Below are 12,942 nucleotides of genomic sequence, written 5' to 3'. Positions count from 1 at the left end.
ATGTCCCTGGAAATGGGAGAAAAAAGTTACTTTTTGAAAATGCTTTTAATTCCATCCACAATGGAAATGGGGGGGAGAACACAGCTTTTAGAAAATGCTCCAACTCTGTCTCACTGGAGATAGAGAAAAAGTTAACTTTTTGAAAACATTCATATCCCATATCCACGGAAACAGAGGGGAAATGCAACTTTTTGAAAACTCCATCAAAAAAGGAGACGCTTCACCTTTGTCTCTATGGTGACAGAGGAGAAAAGCAACTTTTTGAAAATGCTCCAACTCCAGTGAAATGGGGGAAACCGTAACTTTTTGAAAACGCCCCGACTCCGCCTCCATTAAAATGGGAAATACGCAACTTTTTGAACCACCCACGACGCCAACCCGTGACCTCCAATGCCAAATACATCTTGTTCAGCGTCTCTGCCGTTTCCGTGGAAACGGACATCGTTTTCACAACATCGCCGCATAAACGCGTCACTTTACAGAAATAATAGGTTTTTCGCTTCGAACCTTGTCGGCTAATCGGGGGGGCCTCGTAATCGAGCGGGTTTTAAAGATTAGGGAAGCAGGTATTTGCTCAAACTTTTGTCTGGATTTACGCGTGGTACTGAAAAGCTATCTCCCGATTTAGACCGAAAGTATTTAGCGTTACGCGTCACGTGGAAACAAAGCGCATAATCTCTCCGCGACGCCCAGTGACTGAGTCGCCGTGTCTTTTCTCGTGCTTGACAGTGAGCGGCGTGGTCCAGACAATGCCACCTGCCAGCTTCTGTCACTATAATTATAGCTGTGTGTGTGTGTGTGTGTGTGTGTGTGTGTGTGTCTTAGTATTCCAGTTGCGGAGAAGAAGGCATCATCTTTGTCACTGAGCCTGATTGGAGTCACGAGGGGGCGTTGTGCGTGTCAATGTGTGTGTCTCTATGTGAGGCCTTGCTGTAAGTGTGTGTGTGTGTGTGTGTGTGTGTGTGTGTGTGTGTGTGTGTGTGCTGCAGTGATTCCCTTTCCCCTGCTCCAGCTGTCTCCTTCGCTTTAACAATAGGCTTGGTAACAAAGACGTGGCCTTCAGCCTCTATCATGTGATACTAGTGGTCTGCAGCCTCGCAGTCAGATGACCCACGCTATTGTCCTCTATGGGTGACACACACACACTCACACACACACACACACACACACACCCCCACACACAGATGTAAGGAAGCATAGCACGCGTGGTGCAGTCCCACACCGAGGAGATAGCGAGAACAGACGCAATCTCAGGACGCAGACCCTTCCTCTCGGGTCACATGCGGCGGCGGACAAAGACAAACTCATTGTGGCCGTCCTGCTGACAGTGAGATCAGCGGCCGCTTGACAAAAGAGAAAGGAAACATATTGCAGATGTCCTGGAGGAACCCTCCAGCCGCCGGCTTCTACCTTCGAGAAAGAACAACTTGCCCCGCCGCTTGGAGGTCGAGACGGCTGTCGAGACGGGGGGACGAGGAGCGCTTCGTCAGCCGTCGGGCGGCGGTGCGGACCGTCTGAGTGTGACACTCACTGCCCACACACTGTACCGGATCAGAGCCGCGGTTGTTTTCTATGTGAAACCCCGTAATGAGCATGCCAGGCCACGGGGTGGCGCTGTTGGCTGTTTTTGTAATAAAGCCACACACACATACGAGCAGAGAACAATACGCTGTGGGAGGACAAGGACATTCTCGTGGACAGACGACCAGGTTGGATTGTTATTACGGTGACTGTCAAAATAAGAGTACCAAGTCCCAGGAGAACATGGAGTGGGAGTCGCGACACTCTGGCGGAAACGTTGTTCTTATTGTCCGTCTACTGAGCATGTGCAGAACAACTCGTTATTTTGACCGTAGCAAGACCAGTAACAGTGTTTTAGAAAAGTTGTTGCCCCCCCCCCCATTTACACAGACTTGGGGGGGGGGGGGGGGGGAAACGCAACTTTGCAAAAACATTCCGTTTCCATGGAGACAAGAGAGTTTTCAAAAAGCTGCGTTCTCCGTTTACACAGAGATGCGTCGGATCGTTTTCCCGAAAGATGCGTTTTCCTCCTTTTAGAGACAGTTTTCAAAAAGTTGCATTCCCCCATTTCCATGGAGATGGAGTCTGACCGTTTTCAAACAGTAGCGTGGAGTTGGAGAGTTTTGGGGGTTTTTTTCCCAAAAGGTTGCGTTTTCCTCCCTGTACATAAAGACGGAGAATTTTCAAAAAGTTGCGTTTTCGCCCATTTTCCTGAAGCTGGCTCATTCTCACAAAAAAGTGCGTTTTCCTTGTTTCCACGGCGACGGAGTCAGTGTTTTCAAATAGTTCCCCCCCCCCCCCCCCCCCCCCCCGGTTTGCACGGAAACAGAGCACTTTCGAGCAGTTCCACCTTGGGAACCGTTTTCAACATCAATAACACAAATAAAGGAGTGAAAAAAAAAAAAAAAAACAGAAACAAAGACGTACAACAATCACGTCCGACAATAAAGCAAAAAAAAAAAAGTAAAGTATTCCGGGGACGTTTTGCGACAGCCGTGCCTTTTTTCGACAAGAAAAGCTGCAAATGTCAGCAGTAGAATTAGCATCGATTAAAAGCGACTGTGTGTGTGTGTGTGTGTGTGTGTGTGTGTCCCTGCCAGGGTTTGTGTGACTGAAGCCAGGTCTGATAGCAGTAAAAGCAGGAGAAGGAAAAAGGAAGCAGATGCTTGTGTGTTGGCACAGAGATGATATGTCCACTCGGGCCCAGACACACACACACACACACACACACACACACACACACACACACACACACACACACACACACACACACACACACACACACACACACACACACACACACACACACACACACACACACACACACACACACACACACACACACACACACACACACACACACACACACACACACACACACGTGCACACACGTGCACACACACACACACACGCACACACACCATTTGCTCAGTCCACAGAGTTCCAGTATTGTCTCTGGGATGGAGGAAGACTCCGCTGACCGACAGCGAAGTCGGACCTCGACGCCGAGGAGGTGAAATTAGGAATCTCCAGGCGTTTCGTCCGCAAGGTGAAAAAGAATCAATTATCGCGAGAGAGAGAGAGAGAGAGAGAGAGAGAGAGAGAGAGAAAAAAAAAACGCAGGAGGACTTTGTTTGGAATAAACCTGCACGTGTGAGCACACAAGAATAAACAGTGTCGCCAGGAGGAACGGCGCTTGTTCTGTTTGAGAATCAGACATATGGTGTTTGTACAGTGATTTCTTAAGAGCCTGGCGCACGTGTGTGTGTGTGTGTGTGTGTGTGTGTGTGTGTGTGTGTGTGTGTGTGTGTGTGTGTGTGTGTGTGTGTGTGTGTGTGTGTGTGTGTGTGTGTGTGTGTGTGTGTGTGTGTGTGTGTGTGTGTGTGTGTGTGTGCGTCGCCGAGTGAGGATGAGGAGGAAAGGCGGGCATATGGAAAGGTGAATGGCTCGAGTCAGACGAGGACAGGCAAACACAGACGTCGGAAGAGGAGGAGAGGAAGAAGAAGAAGAAGAAGGAGGAGGAGGAGGAGCAGCGTCCGTAGAGCCGGGGGGGGCGGGGCTTCTGTGGCGGGAGGGAAATATAGTGATGACTCTTCAAAATGAAGGGCAGACTGAAGAAATAAAGGGAAAGAACGTTTGGAGGGGAGTAAGGGCACTAACTCTGTTTTTTTTTTTAAAACTAACTCAAAAACCCCAAAATTTTGGGAAAGCGGCGGTTTTAAAAACTTTTTTTTTTTTTTTTACAAAACCGTTTCTTGATGTAAAACAACCCTGACAGAAAAAAAAAAACAACAAAAAAAAAAGGCAACATTAAACAAATATCAAATAATTCAAATAAGACTTATTTTAAATGGGAAAAATTTAAATATCAACTATTATAAACTATTTTTTTTTGCAATTCTGCAAAACAGGATTTAAGTATATCAATAGCGTCAAATTAAAAATTGCTCACTTAAGTGAGTTTATTTCATTTTAGCATCTTGAACGTGCTCAAATTCAAGTACCTAGATGACGAGGATTGAGGAATGGCGCCCCGCCGCTCGAAAAATGAACGTAGATGACTCGCTGACTCAGCATAGAACTACAACATATAGAATGAGTTCCGCACGCCGTTCCGAGGCGCTTCCTTGGAATTGTTTGCCAATCTTGTAAACGATTCCTAAAGTGTTCCGAAGGTATACTCACCCCCAGAAATGGAGGCGTCAGTGTTTTAATATCAATGGAGACGCCCCCCTAGTGGTTAAAACCTTGACTAGCAGCCCGGGCAAGCCCATCGAAACCTTCATACACCACCCAAGTTTGACTAAAACCAATGTTCTTTCGGGCGTCGGAGTCAAACGAATCGCCGTAAACTTGTTTGAAGGTACTCTCGACTGAACGACGTCTTCCCTCCCGACGTCTTGAAGGGACGAGTTTGTTCGGGGGGGGGGGCGTGCGATTAGACGCTCGTTTCGCTTGCGATTTCTCATCAAACGACATTTTTGAGGGGAGACCGGGGAGGGATGAGCCAACGAGGAGGAGGACGGAGAGAGAGAGAGAGAGAGAGAGAGAGAAAGAGAGGGAGGGGATGAGAGGAAAAAGGAAGGAGGCATGGAGTCCCAGTAGGCCTCTTTGTTGGGCAGCGATTTAGAGATTTACAGGCTCTTCTCCTTCTGTGTGTGTGTGTGTGTGTGTGTGTGTGCGTGCGTGCGTGCGTGCACGAGTACATCGAGAGTAATTGAGCCTCCCTTCATCCAATATTTACCCACCAAACCGGCGCAATCATGCGAATTATGTTTACTGGGAACCAAGTGTCTTTCTTCCTCTTTATCTTCCTCTCCTCATTCCCACCCTCTCTCTCTCCCTCTCCCTCCCTCCCTCTCTTTCTCTCGCTCTCCTGGCAACTCGGTACCGTTTTCGAGATCCTCGCCAGGAGTGAATCAGACACACACACACACACACACACACACACGTGTACGCGGAGAAGAAGAAGAAGAAAAAAAGAAAAAGAACAGAAGAACGGGCCCATCTGTATTGATGATGGCCTAATTTAGATCTCTTTATTGGACTGATTTACGGCGGACCAGGCAAATCTGGGCATCTGGACCCAAGTGTGTGTGTGTGTGTGTGTGTGTGTGTGTGTGTGTGTCTGTCTGTCCAATTGAGCCGACACCCGACCGGACACACAATCTCCCGGCTCGGTTTCTTTCCGCTTGCCGCCGCCCCCCCACCCCCCCCCACCCACCACGACCTCGCTGTGAGTCAGCGGTGTCCTTCCCGTTCGGCCCGTTTCAGCACTCTGAGGTTCTGCCGTCGTCCCGAAAACATTGCAGGACACGCCATCAACACACACCCCCCCTCCCCCCCCATACCTGGATCAGGACCCCCTTGTAGTCAAGGTGACCGGTTCCTCCTCCTCCTCGTCCTACTTTGGGTTCTAGTTTCGCAGCTCGTTGCATTCTGAGACAATCGATGGACACGCCGGCACGCAGTTCACCGGGTTTGGAGCGCCGTACTTCTCGGCGGCGAGGAGGATTTTTCCGCAAGGGGGTAGCTCTCGGAAGTCTTTCAGAAACGGAGAGGGACTTGTCTCGTTTTTTTTAAGATTAAGAGCGAAGTCAAACCGGGGGATGAAGAGGACGTGTCCCAGCAGGGAGAGGACGCCTCAAAGGCACATTCATCTTCAAGATCAAGCTCCGGTTTCAACTTTTATTTGTCCCAGCGGGCGCCGGCACGGCGGACATTAAACAGCGCGCCTTGACTTCAGGGACCCCCCCCCCCGTCTTGTTTCCTTGGAAAAAAAAAAAAGTCTTGAAGCCTTTTTGTTTGAAATTACATGTTCAGGAAAGATTCTACAAACATCTTGAACAGTCACCATCATTCTTTTTAAAAGAGCCGGTTTCAGCATCGAGTAGCGATTGTTGACAATATTTTCGTCCGTTTTCCGACAAAAAGCGCCTTCGGGCATTTGGGTCCTTTTGGAGTTTGCATGTTCTCCTTCTGCAGAAGTGGTTTTTTTTCCCATATCTAATATTCAGATCACATTTTATAATCAGTTTTTGCCTGAATCTGTTCATGAAGCATCAAAAACTTCTTAAAAACCTCCAATATACAGAAGGAGACATCACTTTTTTAAAGTACAAGTACCTTCAGCTACTTGCCGATACGAAGTACAGACACAAGCACCAATATTTAGCTACTTGCCGATGTGGACGCCGAGTACCGATACGAGTACTACTCTTTAACTACTTGCCAATACCAAGTACCAGTACTAACCTTTAGCTACTGACCAATACGAAGTACCGATACAAGTACCAACCTTTAGCTACTTGATGATACGAGTACTAATCTTTAGCTACTTGCTGATACGAGTACTAACCTTTAGCTACTTGCTGGTACCGAGTACCGATACGAGTACCAACCTTTAGCTACTTGATGATACGAGTACAAACCTTTAGCTACTTCCTGATACGAGTACTAACCTTTCGCTACTTGCTGGTACCGAGTACCGATACAAGTACCAACCTTTTGCTACTTGCCAATACCAAGTACCGATACGAGTACTAACCTTTAGCTACTTGCTGGTACCAAGTACTGATACAAGTACCAGTCTTTAACTACTTGCCAATACCAAGTACCAGTACTAACCTTTAGCTACCGACCAATACGAAGTACCGATACAAGTACAAGCCTTTAGCTTGTTGTTGATAATGACTATCTATTCGAGTACAAACCTTTAGGTACTTGCTGATACAAGTACTTATTAAATGGCATTTATGTCTAATTCATACTTTATGTGCAAACGATATGCGGAGGCTACGCTGACGTCCCATAATCCTCGCTGGGTTGCATCGGAGATCTTTTTACGCCGTGCAGTATCGGACTTGGTACTGGTATCGGAGTGTCCCCGTCTTCAAAGGTTTCTAAGCGCCCTCGCGTTCTCTTCAGAGACCGGATCAAACCGCCTGGACAAAACCTCCCCGCAATTACAACAGCTGCTGGCTTGGGGGCGCTGTCGCCCAAAAACAAACACCGACCAGATAGGAAGCGGAGAAGAAACACGGCTCATTGATTGGTCCGGACAGCGCCACCGCTTTAGCTCGAGTTTGCTCGTGGCTAATGGGTAGCCACAAACAACCGCAATATATCGTCTTCACACCAGAGATCAATGACAAGTCTTCCTCGCTACTTCGTCCTCCCGACTTCTTCCTCGCTACTCGAGACATTTTCAAACTTGTTCCAATTCTTCCGATTGGCGCGGCTCGCTTTGCTTACTACCCAGAATGCATTGCGCGCCATGTCACGTCCGCTCCCTTCGCCCGCGAGAAGGATGGTTTGTAAAGGAACCGAGAGGACCAGAGACCTCTTGTTAGTTCCGGCGGACCTCCGAAGAGACTCTGGTCCGGATCAAACAGGGGAACATGAACACGCCCTGACATGCGTGGCCTCGGGCCTGAATGGGTTAACTCTGGAGAGCGGGCCGCGCTCGGCGCATGAGGGGAGCTGCTGGGGCAGCGGGTGACGACCTTGTGGCGGCGGCGGGGAGAACGAGCGAGGCCATTCTCCAAGAAACCGCTTCGTATTGATGAGGTCCAAAGTTTAAAGTGGTACTGGAAAGTGTGGTCCAAACTTTGTGTGTGTGTGCGTGTGTGTGTGTACAGTAGTGTCTATACAAAGACAGTGACAGAGGGCCTCATTGAAATAACTGTGGTCTCAAGGGGCTAGCTAAAAAGAGAGAGAGGGTAGGTTAGAGTCGACGGAGTATACGAGAGTCCGGGGAATCATTTCGGCGGTGTGTGTGTGTGTGTGTGTGTGTGTGTGTGTGTGTGTGTGGTAATTCATCCGTTGTGGTGGCGGCTAACCTTGGCATGTCCTGCCACGCGTGACGGGGGTTACACCCAGACGGCACTCGGCTGTCCTCTACACGTGTGTGTGTGTGTGTGTGTGTGTGTGTGTGTGTGTGTGTGTGAGTTTGTTGGGGTGTTTAGGTGGATGTACCCTGTCTGGAAGAGTCAGCAATATGTGTGTGTGTGTGTGTGTGTTTCTGTGTGTGTGTTTGGGTGGGTGTCTGCGCATCTGCTTGCAAGAAAAAGAGAGAGGAGGGAGGGAGGAAGAATCCCAGTCAGGTTGTTTAGTGTCTTTGTATGATCTTGCCCCCGGGAGAAGGGGCAGAAAAAAAAAAAAAAAAAAAAGGATGAAAAATGTGTGTGTGTGTGCCATTGTTCTGGTGTCAAACACTGCTACAAACACACACACACGGCATTAAAACGCACAAAAACACACACAAAAGCCTTGTGATGACAGTGTATTTATGCCGGCACTGGAAAGGACAATTGGATCCCGGCAACCCCTTCATTCTGGTTTGAAATCACACACACACACACACACACACACAGACAGATCACAGACAACTGTTCATCCGTCATGACACACGCACAGCGAAAGAAAGGGGAAGTACGTTTAAAAAAGGAAGTCGACAGGAATAGCGACGCACCTGAAACGGCCGCGGCTCACTTCCAGTCACCCGCTTGGCCACACAGAAACTTTCTCCTCAAGTATTTCTACACCTCCACTCTCGAGACGCGAGTACAAAGGCGAGAAAACAGTATTTTGTTTAAATCCATCCCAGGTGCGTTTGTTTTCTTTCGCTCCACGGGTGAAGCAAGGCAGTTTCTTCCCACGAGGTCGAAGACAATAAAAGGGTCGTTTTGCGGAATTTTTCTTAGAACTTTCAGGTTAAAATGTCGTTTTTTGTTTTTGGTTGGCGCTCGCGGAATAAATGATATCGCAGCAAAGGGTGAGGTGAAAAAAAACAGGGGTGGTTTCATTAGTAAAAGACAACCAACAGCAGCCACTAGTGGCCACACATACTAACTACATCACTCTCAGTGTTTCCGTGAAAACAGAAACACAAAAATGATATATATATATATATACGGGGGAGACGGGGTCAGAAAGTAACGACTTTAACCAAGATTCCTTTTCCCGTCTCGTCCTTCAGGTTCCCGATCGATTCCTGGAGGTCGCCCAGGTGACCCTCCGCGAGTTCTTCAACGCCATCGTGGCGGGGAAGGACGCCGACCCGTCCTGGAAGAAGGCCATCTACAAAGTCATCTGCAAACTGGACAGCGAGGTTCCCGAGGTCTTCAAGTCCCCCAACTGTCTACAGGAGCTCCTCCATGACTGACTAGGACTCGGGGGCGGGGGACGCGGCAAGGAGGGCAAGAAGCCTCCGAGGACCGTGAGACGGCTTTAGGACTCGACCCCCAGGGGGGGGGGGGGTCTCAAAGCGCAGCGTTCAGACCGCGGCGAAGGCGATTTTGAAGAGACTCTTAAAAACGAGGCGGAGTCGATGAAGCGGAGACTTTTATGAGATAAAAGCAAAAAAATATGAAAAATCGGGAGTTGCACTTACGGGAAAGCTCCTCGTCCCACCGTGGACCGGCCACCGAGGAGAGGAAGATCTTCAAGCGAACTGAAAGACAAAGAAGATAATATATTAAAAAAACAACAAACAAAAAAAAAAAACTTTTTATCGTGGATGTTTTTAAGTTACAAGGACATTTTTGAAGGGAAAAAAAAAAATAATCGTTTGTGTTTTCCTTTATATAAGCCCACATCCCTCTCTTCTACAAGCCCCCAGTCGTACACACACACACACACACACACACACACTTAGATGGTCACACCCTCCAATAGGAAAAGCACAGTAGCGTTCCCCAAAAAAACCTTACCTGCACAAAAAAAAAAAAAAACTTTGTTGTTTATTTCCAGTCATTTCCCTTCTTTTTTCTTCATCTTACTGTACTGAGACTTACTGGGTGTTTGTTTTGACTGTGTGCCCCCCCCCCACCCCCCCACCAACTCAGACCCTCATGGCTGCCCCTCTCGGCTAACCGTCGATTCTAAAAAGTTCGTAAACAGATACATCGCCGTCCAGTAATTTTTTTCCCCACATCTCGAACGGTAAAATTCGGGAATAAATGGCAAAATCTCCTGAAAAGGCAAAAAAAACAAAAACTTGAAATTTTCTTAAAATTCTGTCAAATCTGACATCCTGCCTGATGAAACATTTTCTCGAAAAGATTAAATGTGGCAAAAAAAAAAAAAAAAACCTGTCCTGCCTCAGAATACAGGATTTCTGCAGGGGCCGTGCACCCCCTAGTGGGCAAACTCGGAAGCGCATCTAATAAAGAAATGGGAGCCAATGTGTCATAGTGAGCAAATAGATTAAACATGGCAAAAGTCTGTCACGCAGGGACGGTGCAACCCCTAGTGGGCAAATTTGGAAGCACGTTAAATAAAGATATTGACGTTAATAGGTTACATTGAACAAATACACGACGGAGTATCTTGTTTCACATCACAAACAACAAAGTTAGTGCCTAACCTTGAAGTACAGCTGTTCCCACAGATTTTGTTCTAAATAAATACAAGTCGCTCCTGAAAATGTTCAGATTTATCGCATTTTCTTGAAAAAATTCAATCAGACGACCTTAAATTTTCTTCGACTCTAAAATCTTTTTTTTTTTCTTTAGACTAAACGTAGCAAAAGCCTGTCGAATCTCAGGGAGCAGGATTTCTGCAGGCAGTGCAACCCCTAGTGGACACATTTGGAACTACATTAAATAAAGTTTTTATAGCTAATTTGTTATATTGGGCAAATACTTCCGTCTAATACCTTTTTGCACATCTCAAACGGTAAAATTGAGACAAAACAAGCTTTTTAAAAACCGACATTTCCACAGTTTTTGTGCAAAACGAATTAAAGAAGGTTCACCCTCATCGCGCTTTCTTGAAAATGTTTTAACAGACGACGTTAAGTCTTCTTAAAGTTGAAAATAAATAAAATATACAACAGGATGTCTGGCAAAAGATGCCAAATTCCTGTCCCGTCTCACAATACAGGATATCTGCCAGGGAGTGTGCACCCCCCCCCCCCCCCCTAGTGGACAAATGTGGAACTAGTTTATATACAGAAATTGCGGCTGTTGTGTTACATTGAATCTCGTTGCAGGTTTTATGTTTGTCTAGATAAATGCTCGATCTCTTCTATATCCCTGTTTTGTATGCAGGTGTGCAAAAAAATAAAATAAAATAAGGGAGCAGCTTCATCATCATCATCATCATCATCAAAACTCCTTTCTGGACGGAATTGATCATGTCAGATACAAACAAATGGCGCTTTGGACTTTTCTTTACAGACATGTCTGTTTTTTTTTTATCGGTTTACTTCCACACAAATATAATAATTTGATTTTTTTTTTTTGGATTTTCTCCAATGGATTTATTTTGAAAATATCACAAATGTATCTTTTTTTTTTTGCTCCATATTTCTCTGATTTCTGGGTATCCGAGAGGGGCAGCTGCACCGGGCAGGTCACGTGTGAAGTGTTTAAGGTTTTAACAGCAGGAAAAAAAAGAAAAGAAAAAAAAAAGACATACAACAAAAAAATAAATAAATGCTGATATTTGTAGCTTGTATAGATGTAATAATTACTCTGATCACTCTGATATTGTTATTATTTATAACTTGAGATAATTAATGTTATTCCGATGATGATTATTATTATTAATGCTTGCTACAGATTTGACCAGTGGTTTTACTTCATTGTTTCTCCATCGACACTGCAACATGAAATAAATTATTCTTTGAACAAACAAAAAAATAAATAAAAAAATTGCTTTTTTTTTTTCTTTAAAAAGCAAGCGTGCAGAGGTGCAAAGGGCGTGGACACACACAAACACACACACACACACACGCTCGCACACACACAACCCGGGCAGTAACCAGGCAACATGATGGCCACTTTAACTCCGTCGACCCCCCCCACCCCCTCCTCCTCCCCCCCCCTCCCCCGCGTCTCTCTCTGGATTCTGTGTAGGGGACATGTGATCCCTTGTTGTTGTTGCTGATGAATTGAAAAGAGGAGCGCCGTGTGATTATTGTCAGCACAAAAGCCTCAAAAAAAAAAAAAAAAAAAAAAAAAAAAAAGCTGCTGACGCCTAGATTAGGGCAGTACAAAGACGTGGGGACGGACGCACAAAGACATAGGTAGAGACACACACACACACATACATATAAAGATGTGGCCGCCTTGCCCTACCATCCGTCTCTCGTGCCCCTCCGTCACTAATATTACTCTCCTCCTCCTCTTTGCTTCCCATCTCCTGGATTTTATTTCAACCCCCCCCCCCCCCCCCCCCCACCCCAACACCACTTACCTCCCGAACACACACAAGCACACACCATGCCCTCTGTGTGTTGGCGCCAAACACTAACTGGCATCACACAATGCCAGCCGCCATCACCAGCATGGGATAAAGTGCCAGCACTCAATGTGCCTCTATCTTTTTTTTTTTTTTTTTTCTTCCTGCCCTCACACACACACACACACACACACACACACACACACTCACTCACACAGCATGTAAATATTTCCAGAACTCCAACGGCAATAACAGCTCCATAAAACAGTTTATAATCCTGTAACGCCACTGTGTGTCTCCTTAAAGCCGCCACTTCCACATTCAGGCGGCGCTACAACGCGTACGCACTAAAAAAATTGGATCGCGGAGGGAAGAAAACACACTCCGTGTGTTTAACCGGCCAAGCGACGTGCGCAAAGTACTCGGCGAACTCGGGACCGACTGATAGACTTTTTTTTTTTTTTTGGTGAGGGGGAGGGGGGGGCCTGATGTGTTCCGCGCTGGTCCCACATTTACTGTCGCGACGTGATGATGTCACATACCTGCATTGTGCCGACATCTTTAAAAAAACAAACAAAAAAAACCACCATAATCCCTGCGTTTTATTAGTAAAAGTGCAGCTTTTGGCTGAATACCTCTTTTCTTCTGTTATAATCGGCCGCCTACTTTAAACGAACCACTGTCCATTAACTTCCATTGTTATGCTGATGACACACAAATCTATTCATCTGA

The 12,942-nt window shown here is 46.5% G+C and overlaps 1 protein-coding gene across 1 annotated transcript in view; it reads left to right on the top strand.

The window, feature by feature from the left end:
• Nucleotides 1-11,649, top strand: part of LOC308127620 (prospero homeobox protein 1-like) — a gene marked incomplete at its 5' end in the record, with an annotated part of 32,772 nt that extends 21,123 nt beyond the window's left edge. Inside the window, 1 exon segment of the mRNA XM_080492758.1 lies at nt 9,002-11,649. Coding sequence (XP_080348884.1) covers nt 9,002-9,187 — 186 coding nt within the window. The 3' untranslated portion in view covers nt 9,188-11,649.
• Between the last annotated feature and the right edge of the window lie 1,293 nt (nt 11,650-12,942).

The sequence above is a fragment of the Lipophrys pholis genome, assembly GCF_963383615.2.
Source record: "Lipophrys pholis genome assembly, chromosome: 23".
Classification (NCBI taxonomy): domain Eukaryota; kingdom Metazoa; phylum Chordata; class Actinopteri; order Blenniiformes; family Blenniidae; genus Lipophrys; species Lipophrys pholis.
This window is presented reverse-complemented; position numbering and strand designations above follow the sequence as displayed.